The sequence below is a fragment of the Triturus cristatus genome, chromosome 4_2 (genome assembly GCF_964204655.1).
Source record: "Triturus cristatus chromosome 4_2, aTriCri1.1, whole genome shotgun sequence".
Classification (NCBI taxonomy): domain Eukaryota; kingdom Metazoa; phylum Chordata; class Amphibia; order Caudata; family Salamandridae; genus Triturus; species Triturus cristatus.
The window spans coordinates 503,637,526-503,654,234 of NC_140586.1; the positions used below are offsets into that span (position 1 = coordinate 503,637,526).

The window sequence follows — 16,709 nt, forward strand, 5'->3', positions numbered from 1 at the left end:
GTCCTCCAGCAGCTTGCTCTCCTTAGAGAGGAATACTGCACCTTAGCACAAAAAAGTGGCAAGAATCCAATGCTAGCAACCCTCCACAGACTATATGATGCTGGAGACAAAGCCAGTAGACTACTAGCCTGGCTGGAGAGAGAATAACTGGAGGCCAGATGGGTACACTGGGTAGTTTGACCGTTTGGGGAGGTAGCGGAGTCAGATGAAGACATAGCTGAGGTCTTGCTACTATAAAGAGCTAGACATCTGCAGTCAGTGTCCCAGATCACAACATATCTAGAATCAATACCACCCCGGTGTTTGATGCAGAGACTTGGGAAACATTAGACGAAGAGATAATACTAACAGAAGTCAGCAATGCTAGAACGCATCTCAAAGCTAACAAAACCCCATGGCCCAATGGTATTCCCGTAGAATTTTACAAAAAATACGGAGCCTGGCTTCTAGACATGTTTTTGTTTGGAGGCAAACTGGACTGGAGCCCCGCCCTGTCCTTCAGAGTGCAACTATAGTTGTTGTACACAAAGACAGCAAGCCCAGAGACTACTGTGGCTCATACCACCCGATTTAAACATCGAAGTTAAGATATTGGCTACGATCTTGGGTTGTATCAATCTGGTGACTATTACAACACTCCTCCACTGGGACCAATGGGGGCTTCATGCCTGGAAGATCTACCCGCTACAACTGAAGACGTACACACAATTGGATTAAAGAAATAAAGGATAGATCAGAGCCACATGTCCTGTTAACACTCGGTGCTGAGAAGGTGTTTGATGCCGTGCATTGGCTCTTCCTAGAACTTAGATTAGTTATGTTCGGTCCCAGTTTTAGGAAATGAGTTCAACTACGCTATGGGCACCGAGGGCATCTGTGACAGTCAATGTGGTGATGTCATCAGAGTTCGTGAAAGGTCGAGGGACTGGACAGGGCTGCACCCTCTCTCTCTCTCTCTCCCCTTCTGTTTGTCCTTACCATAGAATTGCTGGCATGTGAGATCCGTGACCATCCGGAGAGCCGGGACTTTGCGTCACGGGAAAGGAGGCCATAGAGGAAAGAATTTCCCTCTATGCAGATGATAATCTCCTTTACGTCACCAGGCCCTCCCTACTCTCTCCCCGATTATACCAGGTACTTGACGAATACCGGAGCTATTCCAGATATTGTGGTAATTGGGAATAAATCACTTTTCTAATGCCCACAGGGGAATACTGTTGCCCCCCCCGCCCTTCCTCCCAACCAGCTCGCGCACAACACTCTGATTTAAATACCTGAATATATTTATGCAACTTCACACAAAGGTATGCTATGAACGTAATTTAGGGAGAATTGTAAGTAACTGTCAAGAGGATATGGCTAGATCGTGTGGCTTGTCCCTTACATAATTGGGAATGGAGGCGATATTCAAGATGATAGTGTCACCCAAGTTACTGTATGCCCTTCAGCACACCTACTACACAATCCTTCCAGAGATTTTAACTGCAATAGACTGAGATCTTCGTACATAATTGTGGAATGGTAAACACCCTAGAATAGCCCTAGCCACCGTCCAATGTAACCAATACAACAGTACGCACAACTGAGACATGCATGGAAAGGTGAGGGGCTCCCTGGGGAAGGAATCCCAGAGTTTGCACAGCCTGAGGTGAGGCTTTTGATGGAAGGTTTAGGGAAGGGAGCTATTTCCTCTACGTAAAGGACCTTCCTCAATAGTAAGCCTAACGCTTTGAGGGACTTGCACGAGTAATGGGAGGCTGACACAGGAGACATGGGGGATATTGATTGGGAGGCAGCCCTAATGCACCCTTGCGAGGTAGCAATAAAGGGGAGGCTTCCGCTGATCGAATTTTAAATTTTGCACCTATTCGTATATGACAGACAGCTCCTGCATGCTATGGGGAGGGCACCAGATCCATTCTGCCTGAGATGCAAAGACATTGTGGGTTCCTTTTTCCTTGCAATACGGAGCTGTCCCCAAATACAGACCTACTGGAAATCCATTATGTGGAAACTTTCAGACCTGTTTATGCTGCCCCTCCCTGTGAAACCCACATTTATAATTCTGGGCATTCCCAATAAAAGGCCTTCCACAAGCTTAATTGCTGTTCTGTAGCCTTGTCCTGGTTGTGGCCAAGAGAGATGAAGCCCGTCATTGGGGTTCTGAAGAGAGCCCCACAGTACAGGAGTGGAGAAACTCCATGGATATGTATGATTGCCAAGCAGGTTACCCGTCTCAGCAGAGGCTGCCCCAGAAAATTTCACAAAGTGTGAGGTAAATGCATTTTACACTATTCCGTGAAAGATCTGGTCGATAATTGAGAGCGGGAGCAGGAAGTAGCCGGGTGATTAACACTATAATCCCTTTTTTATATTTCTCGTGGTTGTCCACTGTTTGATAATTTTACATCTGCTTGTAACCCTGATTGGCATGATATAGGTTTGTGGAGGGAGGAGGGGAATTGATGGGGGTTGTACATAGCAATACTTGTATGTACTCTACGGCAATTTTCTGTATATTGATACTCTTCACATATGCTATGTCGCTACTGAAAATCTTAATTAAAAATATATTTTTTAAAAGTAATGTATACAAATACATGGTCATCCAATCCTTGGCCTCTCTGCAGAGCACACAGAGCATTGGTATTCAAGTTGCAATTGTGGTTCTGTGTGAAGGAGGAATTGGTAGCGGCGGCTACCGAACAGGGTGGTGAGGCGATTGGGGGGGTGGGGTAAAGCGCGAAGGGAGATGGGGGAGCAAAAAAATAAAAAATAGCACTTACCTTAATGGCGTGGCCTCTTCTCATTTTTTTTTTTTTTTTTTTTTGTCCTCCTCTCTGCACTCAGCAGGAAGCTCACAGCCTCCCCTGACCAATCGCAGTGCTGCCTTACAGCAGCTTTGGGATTTGTCTGAGGACCGTGGTTCAGCACTCAGTGTCTTGCAGGCTGGGCATGGTCTCCACCCAGGCTGTAATGCAGCCTTTCTGGAGAACATGCAAAGTGTGCATGATGGTTTGGCCGGCCTGAGACGGCTGGCCAAAACCTCACGTGTACTTAAGGTGCTGTCCCCACTCCTCCCCTCTGACTCTGCGAGCCCAGCCCCACCCGCCTGGCCTCGACTGCAATCTGAATACAAAAAAAATAAATTATAATAACGCAGCGTTATCATTTTATTTTTTGTACTTAGCTTGCAGTTGAAGCAGTGGGGCAACGCTCCTCTGCCATAGCGGAGAAGCCTCCACTTGGAGGAATGCGGTTGTCAAAATATTGACAAGGTGAAAGTAAAAAGAAATGCAGTACCTACTGGTGACTGGGTGCGTTGTGTATTTTGGAGTTGGTGAAGTAAAAGATGTGAGGAAGTACATTCAGGAGAGGGTGAAAAGTGGGTGCTGAGGAGGAAAGAGGTTGAGATACATTAGCGAACATAATGGGAGTTGATTGAGACACTTAGAAATATACATTACTGAGGTCTGTGGAAGAGGTAGTGGTGTTAAGAGACATCATTTCAGAATTCAAACCTTTTCAAAATCAATTATTTTCAGCAAAATCATTGTTCTTAATCCTTTATCTGGAACAGCTAACCACCATTGACCAAGCAAATAGTCCTAGCTGGTTTCAGTGCTATAACACTTAGTGTGTTGCATATCTGGACACTAACTGAAATCTCAGAGAGGCACCAAAATACTGGTTGGGTGGCACACTCTCAAAATAATACATTAAGTTTGTGTTTAAGCCAAGCCCTTTGTAGGCCACACCCCCTTTTTACAGTTCCCCTTTTGGACCCGTCAGCCTGGGGCACATTTAATGTACTTGTAAGTCCCTAGTAAAGTGGCACTACATGTACCAATGGCCTGTAAATTAAATGCTACTAGTGGACCTGCAGTACTGACTGTGCCACACACTTATGTAGCCTTTCGGACATGTTTCTTACCTGCCATTGCAGCCTGTGAGTAGTTTGCACTGCTATTTTGACCTGGCAAAATGAACCTTTTGCCAGGCCTAACCCTTCCTTTTTAGTACATATGTCACCTCTGGGTCAAGCTCCACGCTGCCCATAGGACAGGGTGCAGTGTATTTATAAAGTCAGGCAGGTACTTAACTGTTACATGTCCTTTTAGCGAAAAATTCTTACATTTGTTCTCACAGCTGCAAGGCCTACCTTTCCCATATGATAACATTGGGCTACATTATTACATTGTCATAAGTGCTAACTTTCAGTTGGGTGCAAGTATGAATTACCTATTTGGGGACTGAGAAATTGTAATGAAAAAGTCTCTTATGGTAAAGTTTTTTTTTTTAAATTGCAATTTGAAAATGCCACTTTTAGAAAGTTAGCATTTTCCCGCCCTGCAGTCTATTTCTGGGTCACATAACTGGGTGTAGTTGGCAGTTGTACTTTTGTTTATTCCTCTTGGACGGCCACACAATGGAGGGATTAGGTGTCTCTGGATGGGCCATAACTGGCTGGATTGGGGATGGGGGGTGGATTTGGCACATCCCCACTTGCAACTGAATAGACTGTGCTCTGCCTTGACACAGTCACCCCAGCATTGTTCACGTAACCAGCTTGGAGTCGGGGCAAGGGAGTCAGAAAACGTCACACACTTCAAAGCGAATTCTCTAGAAACTCCCCACTACTTCAGAGTGGGTACCAGGTATAAATAATGGACCCTCAGACCCAACTGTTGTGTACACTCCTGGACCTGTGAATACAACAGAAGTGCTGTGCTGCTATGCTGCAAGAAGAACTTCCACTCTGCTGCCGTGGTAACTGCTATTCTGCTTGCTTAGAAGTAATACTGGACCTGCAACCTTCAACCCAGGCTGAAGTGGCTCCACGGATCCGCTGACTGACCACCTGTTCTGAGCTACAGGGGCATGCTCCCAAGTTTCCCTGCAACTACCAAGCTGACCTGCCGCCTGGACCTACCTGGGCCCTGCTGGCCTGTGCTGGAGTGAGTTCCTGATCTCCAATAGGTATCCTCACCTCTTGGACCCTTGGTGTTGCATCAGTGGAGTTCTCTTTCCAAGAAAAGACGAAATCCTGAAGTTTGCACTCTTTGCAAATGGGTCAGTTGACGCAAAGATCTTGCTGCCAGCCAATGCAAAGCTCCGGTGAATCGAACTCTTCGCACAACAGTGATCGACAGCAACCCCCAGCAACGTGAGATCTGCTCTTCGAGCTATAGTATCAACAGATCGTGGTGTTCTTCAATGTGAAGCTCCAGCAACGACCGTCCTCGACGCCCGATAGAATCATCGTGCTGCAGCGACTGCTAACCATGATCCCAGGCATTCTCCTCACTCTACATTGCCGTCCATCCACCATGCTCTCCCAGCTATTCGCAGCACCCTCCAATGTGAATGGAACTCTTTATGCTGGACCTTGAAGGTAACTTTCAGCTGGACTAACCTGGTCCTTGTATCCGGCCCACGCTCCATTACCATCAACCTGAACTTGTGACTTTCGCTTCGTCTTGCATGAACCAGATAGCCGCTAGTGGTGATTTGAGCTTTACCGACCTGAAATCTTTAAAATTGCATCTCTCTGGGTCTACTGATTGGATTTTTATCATCTTGGTCTCAAATCATTTATTAAATTTTAATTTTTCTAATTTGATGCGGGTTCTTGTTTTGTGAGTTCACTTTATTACATTGTGTGTGCTGCATTAATACTTTACACAGTGCCTGTAAATTAAGCCTGACTGCTTTGTGCCAAGCTACCAGAGGGTTAAACAGAGGTTAATCTGGGGTTTGCTTGTGTTTCACCCTGACAGATTATGGTTGCTGCTTGAGTTTCACCCCCCCTCAACCAATAACTTAACTGGCAACAATTCCCCCCCCCCCCCCCTCCTCTACCCCCCCTTTATTTATATATATATATATATATATATAATATATATATATTCTGCTCCAAGTTGCCCATTCAGCGAAGCGCACTCTAGATGCAATAAATCTCCTCAGGCCTCAACACACCGTGGGATGTAGCCGACGCGTTTCGGATAGTATTCCTTCTTCATAGGCTGGTTTACCAAGTGCACAGCATTTCTTGCCACACCTTAATACCACTTTCTGCCTTCTGATAGGCTGATAGGCTTGCTCCAATGAGCTTTCTCCAAGGACTTATGGGAGTTGTTGTGCAGTTCATTCTACCCAAATGGGTGCTGTGTGCATAGGGTCCCCAAATCAAACCCTCAAATGGGCCCCATCGTGTGCTGGGTCTCTATTGCTGGGTATTGCTTCTCCCAGGGTGCCTGACGTGATTCCAAGCCCCTCAAACCGCTGTTATAATGCGGTGGTGCGCATTCCACGGCTGGGCTGCCGTGAAAACATGATGCTCAGAGTTGCCCACAAGCGACGCGCACTCTGGATGCGATGAATCTCGCTTCCCCCCCCCCCAAGGAGCCAGACGTGATTTCAAGCCCCACGGCCCGCTTGCATGTAGTTAGCCATGTAGTTAGATGGCGTCCTGCTCCCATGTGTAGAATCGTGTGGATAACTGGATGTGTGTGCGGTTCCCCTTTGATTAGGTCCTGGTACGGTCGGTAGCTATCTAGGAGTTGGCGGTGAAGCAGGAATTGTCCTGGGGGAAGCTCGTACTCCTCCACCAGGCTATGGAACGGTCTTAGTTGCCCGTCCTCGAAAAGGGACTCTACCTCCGTTAAGCCACACGATGTCCGTTTGCGAAGCGCGCTATTTGTTTAGTAGTGTTCCTATTTGGGCCATCCCACCAGAGTGAGTAGAGGGGAGTACTACGGAGTCCCCGGAGACATGCGGTGTATTCGTAGCCTGCACCTACGTGCCACTGACACCTGTATGTGCGTTTTGGTTTAGTGCCAGGGAGGAGCAGGCGACGGATCTCCGGAACCGATATCCGTCCTGCGACGGTATGAGTTTCCACATTATACCTGTCTGCCGTCCAATGAGACAGCCATTGCAGTTGTGCTGCCAAGAAGTAGGCCTCGAATGAGGGGGCTCCCAAGCCACCCTGTGTGGTGGGCAGCTGCAGGTTGGTCAGGGCTAATCTGTCTGGCGGACCCCCAAATGAGCGCACTGAGGAGGGAGTCTAGGTCCCGAAAAAATGCTCTGGGCGGGATTACTGGCAGATTGGTAAAGAAATACAGCAATCTTGGAACCATGATCATTTTGGCCAATGCCACTCTCCCAATTGGAGCAAATGGAAGGCTCTGTCAAAATCCGACCGTGGCCCTAATACTCGCCAATGCCCTGCTGTGGTTACCCTCGAACATATCTGCGGAGGAGTGGTAAAGACGGATCCCGAGGTATCGGGGGGCCTCCGCGCTCCAGGGCACCCGCTGAGCCCCCAGGCGAACCTCCTGTAGGGGCAATTCCGCTTGCAGCGGATATATCGTGGATTTATCCCAATTCACCGGTAGTCCCGAGGCCGCGGTAAATTCCGTCAAAGTTTCCCAGAGGGGGGTCAGGTCGTCCGTAATGTCGCGCACATAAATCAGCAAGTCATCAGCGTATAAGGAAACACTATGCATTGTGCCTGCTATTGGGATGCCCCAGCTTTCCCCTTCCTGCCGGAGTCGTTTGGCGAGAGGCTCCACCGCCAGAGCAAAAAGCAGAGGGGATAACGGGCAGCCCTGTCGCGTGCCCCTCTGAACCGCAAAGTACGTCGCTGTACCGGCCTAGGCGTACCCGCGAGGTCAGCCCGGTGTAAAGTAGGCGCGTATAAGCCAGGAGGGTGGGCCCAATGCCTGCTCGCTGCAGTACCGAAAAGAAAAACTGCCATGTGAGGGAATCGAAGGCCTTCTCAAGATCTAGAATGAGACAGGCCGCTCGAGGGTATATCCCCCTTACATGATCCTGAATGTGGAAGACCCGACGTATGTTCTGGGACGTGCATCTGCCGGGTATAAATCCGCACTGATCCGGGTGGACCAGGGAGCGTATGATTTGTACATATCTATCCGCCAGTGTCTTCCCGAGGAGTTTGCAATCGGCGGACAACAGCGATATGGGGCGATAGGAGGTCATTTGCTGTGGGTCCCTATGTGGTTTCAGGAACGTCACAATCACGGATTCTCGCATGGATTTCGGCAGTTCTCCCTTCAGCGCTGCCGCGAACACCTCTACCAATCGAGGGACTAGGTGCACCGCGAATGTCGTGTAATATTCTAAGGGGAACCCATCCAGTCCCGGAGCCTTATTTTGTGCCAGGGCATGCAGGGCCTGTGCCACATCCGCCGAGACTATTACGGCGTCTAAAGCCTCACTCTCTGTCCTCGTGATTGTTGGGATAGGTAGAGGATCGAGAAATCGATCCACTACAGTTTGGGGGGGGTAGAGGCGGGGTCGCTATATGTCTCTGCATAGTAGTCGTGAAAAGCCCCAAGAATCCCCACCTGGGAACGCACTAACACCCCCCCCAGGGTCCAGTATCTCGGTAATGGGCTTGACGTCCGTGTCCTGCCTGGCCAGCCACGCCAGTAGAGTGCCCGTTCTCTATCTCTATCTCTATATATCTCTATCTATCTCTATCTATCTCTATCTATCTCTATCTATCTCTATCTATCTCTATCTATCTCTATATATCTCTCTATATCTCTATCTCTCTCTCTATATATCTATCTCTCTCTCTATATATCTATCTCTCTCTCTATATATCTATCTCTCTCTCTATATATCTATCTCTCTCTCTATATATCTATCTCTCTCTCTATATATCTATCTCTCTCTCTATATATCTATCTCTCTCTCATTCATGATCGGAAGTTGTACTTTCGTAAATCCGCGGAGGCAGCTTGATAGGCAGTTTTTGCCTCTGCTATACGCCGCGTCTCCCCTTCGGATGTGACATCTCGTTTGGTGATGGTCGCCAAGCGGTGCTCCGCAGTGGTGAGAGCCTGTTCTAGTACGCGTTTAACTCCAGTTATTTGCTTCAAGCACTCTCCCCGGGCCACCACCTTAAACGCATCCCATTCCACCAACTTGGATGACGCTGTACCCGAATTGCGTGTGAAATAGTCTTGGATGCTACTCTCCTGATCGTGCCGAAAGACTTGGTCCGATAGACAGTCCCGCTGCAAGCGCCACGTGGGGACCGGCGGGTGTGGGGGGCCACCAGTGTAACTGGAGAATGTGAGCATCGTGATCGAATATGATCCTGCCCAAGTAGTCCGTGTGGGTAAGAGCAATTTACATGTATGTTTGTGATTTTTACATTGATGACTGACACAACTTAGAATTTTTTTTTTCTATTGAGCTGGTAGATTTTTTTGTATTTAAAGCCATTAGTCTGACTAACGTATGTTAAAGATGACCGGAGTTTCACAACGAGGAACAGATGGCGATTATCGGTTTAGTTTGAAACGTGCAAAGCTGTTAATTTAAACGGGCGCATTTTACTTTGTTGCTCACGAGTGTACATTAGACTAGTGTCTGTAACCCACCAGTCGTGACTTACGTTAGTTAGACGAACTTTAATTTATCATTTGTTGCAAGTCCCCTTCCTCCTCCCTAAAGTTTTTACCGTTTGACATTCTGCAACCAATGTAGGCGAAGCAGTGCTTTATTGGTGAAGGAGTAATTTTATTTTTTCTGGAAGATTTTCTTTGTTTTACCGGTTGATCTGTTAAAATTATGTATTAGGGGGCAGTGGAACCAGGTTACTCAGACTATATCACTCTAGTAGATTGCAAATTGCATCTCTAATAACTACATAGAATGCAAAAACAAAATCGAAGTGATATTACGTGCAATACTATTTTCAATTGTTTTGTGTGTCAAAAATGGATATGCATCGATTGTTGCATTTCTTTGGTTTATGAAGCCTTTCTTAAGTGTGATGCCACAGTAATATAGCATGTAGAACTTCTACAATTGATTCTTTTGTTGATTTTCTTTTCAGGAGATGACTACGGAGGATTCTTTTTCTGGCTTATTGCCTCTATAACTTGTTCCTGAATCTGTTCTCCAGTATTTCAGTTTTTTGTGTTTGATATGGGAGATTGGAAGACTATCACAGTGCCAGAGCTATCTCCAGGTAATTGTTTAATGAAAATAAAGTTAAATCTATCAGAGTATTTTTTGGGGAGTAGCTGGAATGTGTTGTAGGTCTGATTGAACTCGTTTCTCCAACCTTGATTTTATTTCATTTATTCCCTTGCAAACTAGTGGCAAGTGTTGCATGGTTAATCTATGAGCCCCATTGATGTAACGTGTACCTTGCACCTCCGCTCTGCCATTTCTCTGGTTGTGCAATTTTCTCTCTGCAGCATTTTAGGTGACTTTAACTTTTGTATGTATGTGTTATTTATCTAGGAGGTACATAGCCAACAGGCAGTGGAGCGCTGTACTAGGTTACTCTTGTATAGGTGAACTTCTAGGTAACCTAGTTCACTTCTCCCCAAGGGCCGTGCTTTCAATGATCCTTCCTAAAATCCTAAAAAAGTTTCTATTCTACCAGCTCTGGACTATCTTCACTGCGTATTTATGATTTCTTGTTCATAGTAGTTAAGGTACAGGGCAGCCTAAGCCAATGATCCTACACATACTAGATTCGAAATGAAGCATTTGTTGCTGAAATGTGAATTTACCTTGAAAAAATAAGACAACAAATGTTTGACAAAACAAGAAAAGTTGGTTTAAATAAACACTGTGAGCAGGAAGAGTTACAGAAACGGGGCTGAGGACTGTCAACATACTTTAGTTCTGAAGCACCATAAAACAATTTAGATCTTATTTTAGAAAAAGGAATGTGGGCCTAGTCATGGAGCCGTAACTCTGATAGCAAATGGGGTGGGTCTCGACCTTGCGTGGACACCATGAGGCCCAGTGGGTGAAGTGTCCAGATGTCTGGTGTGAGAATCGCGTGATCACTACTTGTGGTGTGTGTGCTGTATTCTAATAGGCTGAGTGTCCCTAACTTCATGTGGCATCTAACTTTATGGTGGTGTGGGAACACGTGCACCCCTCCGATTATATGTGCTTTTATTGGAGCCAATCTCTTGGGACCATTGTGCGTTGCTGCCTATCTGATGGACTAATCTGGGCTTTTCCTGTTCACGCACTTTCTCCTGCGGGTTCATGCCACCGCACCTGTGATCTATCAATCCGCTTTGTGCCTTGGCTGCAAGACCTGCATGACCATGTGGCTAATGGAGAGGTAATCTCGGGAGATTTCGGCAACAGTTATTCTATCACGTATTTGGAAGTTGCATGTATCATTGTTTATATCGACATCAATATGAACACCTTTAAATAGGTGAATGCGGTACCCGGAGCTCTTCTGTTCTTGCGGGACCTATTTGTGGTGTGAAACTTGACAGACCACCAAATCTTACAAATTTGGTCAATACGGATCGCAGGTCTTGCAGACATAGTGATTTGGCGACTAGCTGTCCTATAGAATGCTTATCATATTGCCCACCCATCTGTTGAATAGTGGTAATTTCATATATGGTGTGCATCGGGCATCCCCACTTTCTTCAGTGCTGTTAATTTTCTTGCTCAACTGTTACTACTTGGAAAAGTGTAAGTGGTTTAAAATGTATGCAGGTGACTCTTCACTTTATAAAAAGGTCCTATCACAGCGCTTCATCCCGAGTGACTTACTGTTCTACTTGCATGATGTCAAATTGGTGATTGAAAGCAGACTTTATAAAGAAGCTAATTTTCTCTCATCTAAAGGATCATTTTTCCCTTATAAACTTCATTCTGACTCTTTCCCCCCCCCCCCTCAGTTGTGGGTCAATCATTCTTAAAATGAAGAATTTGGTTTTATCCTGTACTCCAGCATGTCTGCGGTATTTCCAATTGACGTAGTGGTTCGTTATTGATTTTCAGTTATGGAATTTAATACCTATTCTTTCCCTCCACAGAACGCAAAGCTGTGGTTTGAAACAGTTCTTTAATTTCTATTGAGCCTATTGAAGTACCCTCTGATTTCAAATGCTGTTGTTGACACAGAATGATGGTGCCACACTTGTCTGCGGACCACTGAGGTGTAATTGTGTGTCTTTGGCTGTGAGATCCTTTCACTGGGTATTAGTGGTTCCATCTCAAATTGTATTTCATGGAAATTAAGTGTGTGAATTAGCATCAATTCCCCCTTAGCTTCAGTTGTGTATTTGCAGATTTTAGCCATCTCTGGTTTCAAGTGGTCTCTGAAGTGTTAATTATTAACTGCAAAAGGATTGAGATGAGCTATGTTTGGAAGGAGGTTGTAGTATTAGTCGAAGCTTCATATGTAGTTTTGACTTGTCATTTAAACTTTCTAGATAATTACAGCCATGCATTGAATTGTATTTAACATTAATTTACCGATTTGTGAGCTGAAAGAATACACTGCCACTAATACTTGTTCACAACAGTACAAAACAGAAGTGTGATTAATCTCTGCACCCACAGCTGGTACAATCCTCCGTATCCATCAGGTTTGCTCAACGCTGCTCCAATTTAGGAGAGAGTTGAAGATGTACCTCTTTAAAGAACACTACATCACTAAGCATTAACAGTCCACTAACCAGTCCACCTCTCTTCTCGGCTTTATGCTTGCCTTTGACCCTGTACAGTTCTTTTCTGCCTTTTGGCTAGGTCTGCGATATAGAACTACCAAATACATTGTTCATAAAGATGGATGCCTTAAACCCTCTAATGGAGTGAGGAACACAGGGAGTACAGGAGCCTGAAGACAAAAGCAACATCTGTCGGAAGGCATCTTGTAATAGTTGGTGCCATGACATTGGCTTATGTTTGTGCCTTTCTTTGGGCGATTGTGATTTGTGGTTTTCTGGAGCTCACAGAGGCGTTGCCTGCTTTTGATTTGTATCTTAAGGAGTACAAAGTAAACCAGTTTTGTGGACTTGATTTTATTTTTTCTTGAGCAGAAGAACATATTTGCAATCTTTTGAGGTCATGACTTTATCTGATTTCTTCTGCAGGTTGGTCCTTTGTTTGGTTTTTGCAAAAAAGAACATGCTGTTTGGCAGCATTTCATTATTGGCAGTACCTCAATAAGGCTGAAGACATTCCAGGACCTTGTTTGAACACCCTTAGAACACCGGCATTCTTTAATAGTTAGTAGAACTTTCTCCAGGACTGTTCACCTACTCAACATTTCAAGGCTTGGGTGAAAGTCTTTGAACATCTGTTTGAATGAAGAACAATTAGCTGCAGACTTGCTCAACTCAACTAGGAGGATAATTGTTAGGCAAGTGTCCCCAGCTGTTATATCTGCATCTAGTCCAGCCAAATGTCAGGGCAATATCCTTGTTCCTCTTCGGGCAAAATCTTAATTTCTCTAAACTTCTACATGTTTTAAAATACCAGATTTCAATTGCTTTTAGCGACTCCCCTCAATTCAACACTTGGATTCTTTCATAAGTTTTAACTCTTTCAACTGAGGTGAACAAACTGTAAAGGTCGGTGCGATTTTTCATCCATATTGGCTACCTATTGGGCTAATCCATTCATCTTGCTGGGACACACAACACTCATACAGACATGCTAAGCAGGCACTACAAAAACTCCACGAGTGGGTTGTCTAACACCTCTTCACAGAATGTGGTTTTCTTCAAATACACTTATGCACCACAACTTAACACCCAAAATGCCTACACTTCGACTCCAGGTATCTAGAACGTGACTCTTTGGACAGTGCCATTTTGATGTCCTGCTAAATTAATGTTTTTTTAATTTTTTTTTTTTTTTTTAAGGTTTCTACCAATTCTTCTGATCTCATCAGTTCTAATCCCACTGCGTTACGCCAAAGCCTTACTAAATCTGATTTTGACAGAACCGCCTATATATTGCGAATATCCAGAGTCAGACCAATTCCAGTATCTTCTAGACAACACAGACTGATTTGCAGACTGATTTCCCCTTACCCAGATCCCAGGACTAAGTATTTTGTATGATCCGGACTTAATTTAACTTCGTAGCATAATGTATCAAAGTCTGAACATGAACCAGCGATCTTCCACAAGGTTGGCATATTCTTTCAAGCGGAAAGGATTTTGCTTGTGGTGTCAAACTCATTATGTTGACCAAATTACTTGTAAAGAAGAAATTTTACTTCTGTATCTTCTGCACTTTGCCAAGTCTAAATAGCCCTTATTGTCTTCAGCTAGTAATTAAATTGCATAGAAGGAAGGTCTTTCGCTACCATACCGGTGAAAAGGTATTTTCTGGAGGCTTTTCTCCCTTTAGCAAATTCTCTTTTCCATGTAAACACCAATACTTTCATAATTGATGACCTCTGCACTTGAACTCCACTTGAACAAATACATAAAGGCACATTACATCATTTGCCAGTGGTAAACTGATGTTCTTAGTGGCTATTGTCTCCAATCATAGAGTTACAAACCTTATCTGTGTGTGTGTTGCATAGTATTTCCTTCTAGAACAGTAATGATGATTGCAGGTCCAACTTTCCTTCCTAAAGTGCTCTGAATGTCACATTAATTAGAGGATGTTGAAATTCTTCAACTCCAGCGAAAATGTCTCTCCATCCTGGTGCCATGAACAGAGCCTTGGGTTTCTACCTTGGGTGAACCTAAGATATTAGAACATCCAATCAATTGTTCATTAACTGTGACCTTTGTCATTCTATGTCAGAACAATCACTGGTGATGCCGATTGTCTCTTCAATTGTACTTTATCAGTTTGCAAATGGACCATCATCTGGAAAACCAAGAGCACATTCCACTAGGTAGAAAGCAGCTGTGGTGGCATGGAGGCAAAATGTCCCACTGACAATGTAAATTCACATTTGGATATTAGTTCATACTGTTTAGAATTGGGCTCCAGAGCAGATACCATAGTTGCCCAAGCCGCTTTGTAAAACCTTTTTGGTTATGTTTGAGGCAAAATCCTATCTATGTGTGCTCTTATTACTTTCTTTCCTCAGTTCTTCAAATTAGTGGCAATGAACCTGTTACTTATTCTAATATTTGTGACAGTGACCTACAATGCAGAGGTAAAAGTTAAATGTGTTCAAAAGTGTGCATAGTAGGCATCTTTATTGAAGTCATAAATTACCCTCTTTTGTTATCCTGTGGTATCCAGTTTATGAATGTTAGACTTAACTTGTAGCTCTCTGCTTTAAGCCTTTTAAAAATACTGTCTGTTGGTTTGCAGTCTTAAGATGCTGATATTGTGAAGTTGCAGGCTCTTTAAAGGAACAATGTACTATTGTTAATTCATTGCACTTTATTACCCATGTGAACCCGTTTTCCTAAAAGTTTTTTTACGTTTCTGAGAAACAACTTTAGCCTTCGTGCTGCATTGTTGCATTATGTAATGTTTTTCCACTTTATTTAGCCTTTCAACACTTCAATACAGTTCTGAAATATTTAGCCCCAGGCTTTGGTGGGGTTATCATACATCAAACGTTACTCTAGGATACTTTGGGGATACAGTGACCATCTATCTTTGAAGAGTGGTTTTAGCATTTGTGTACCCAAAATATTGTTAGATGCCTACTGTTTAGGGCACTGAACTCTCAGCATCCATACTTTTGCTTTATTTCCAGGTCTGTCTGTGTCTGTCTCTGTGTCTGTCTCTGTGTCTGTCTCTGTGTCTGTCTCTGTGTCTGTCTCTGTGTCTGTCTCTGTGTCTGTCTCTGTGTCTGTCTCTGTGTCTGTCTCTGTGTCTGTCTCTGTGTCTGTCTCTGTGTCTGTCTCTGTGTCTGTCTCTGTGTCTGTCTCTGTGTCTGTCTCTGTGTCTGTCTCTGTGTCTGTCTCTGTGTCTGTCTCGTCTGTCTCTGTGTCTGTCTCTGTGTCTGTCTCTGTGTCTGTCTCTGTGTCTGTCTCTGTGTCTGTCTCTGTGTCTGTCTCTGTGTCTGTCTCTGTGTCTGTCTCTGTGTCTGTCTCTGTGTCTGTCTCTGTGTCTGTCTCTGTGTCTGTCTCTGTGTCTGTCTCTGTGTCTGTCTCTGTGTCTGTCTCTGTGTCTGTCTCTGTGTCTGTCTCTGTGTCTGTCTCTGTGTCTGTCTCTGTGTCTGTCTCTGTGTCTGTCTCTGTGTCTGTCTCTGTGTCTGTCTCTGTGTCTGTCTCTGTGTCTGTCTCTGTGTCTGTCTCTGTGTCTGTCTCTGTGTCTGTCTCTGTGTCTGTCTCTGTGTCTGTCTCTGTGTCTGTCTCTGTGTCTGTCTCTGTGTCTGTCTCTGTGTCTGTCTCTGTGTCTGTCTCTGTGTCTGTCTCTGTGTCTGTCTCTGTGTCTGTCTCTGTGTCTGTCTCTGTGTCTGTCTCTGTGTCTGTCTCTGTGTCTGTCTCTGTGTCTGTCTCTGTGTCTGTCTCTGTGTCTGTCTCTGTGTCTGTCTCTGTGTCTGTCTCTGTGTCTGTCTCTGTGTCTGTCTCTGTGTCTGTCTCTGTGTCTGTCTCTGTGTCTGTCTCTGTGTCTGTCTCTGTGTCTGTCTCTGTGTCTGTCTCTGTGTCTGTCTCTGTGTCTGTCTCTGTGTCTGTCTCTGTGTCTGTCTCTGTGTCTGTCTCTGTGTCTGTCTCTGTGTCTGTCTCTGTGTCTGTCTCTGTGTCTGTCTCTGTGTCTGTCTCTGTGTCTGTCTCTGTGTCTGTCTCTGTGTCTGTCTCTGTGTCTGTCTCTGTGTCTGTCTCTGTGTCTGTCTCTGTGTCTGTCTCTGTGTCTGTCTCTGTGTCTGTCTCTGTGTCTGTCTCTGTGTGTCTGTCTCTGCGTGTCTGTCTCTGCGTGTCTGTCTCTGCGTGTCTGTCTCTGCGTGTCTGTCTCTG

General features: G+C 44.9%; 1 protein-coding gene across 6 annotated transcripts in view; it reads left to right on the top strand.

Annotated features, from left to right (window-relative positions):
- The window catches only part of SSX2IP (SSX family member 2 interacting protein), a 450,188-nt gene that overhangs the window by 103,646 nt on the left and 329,833 nt on the right, over positions 1-16,709 (top strand). For all 6 annotated transcript variants that reach the window (XM_085602084.1, XM_085602087.1, XM_085602088.1 and 3 more), the window contains exon 2: positions 9,881-10,015. In XM_085602084.1, coding sequence (XP_085458210.1) covers positions 9,973-10,015 — 43 coding nt within the window. In that variant the 5' untranslated portion in view covers positions 9,881-9,972. The remainder of the gene's footprint in view (positions 1-9,880; positions 10,016-16,709) is intronic.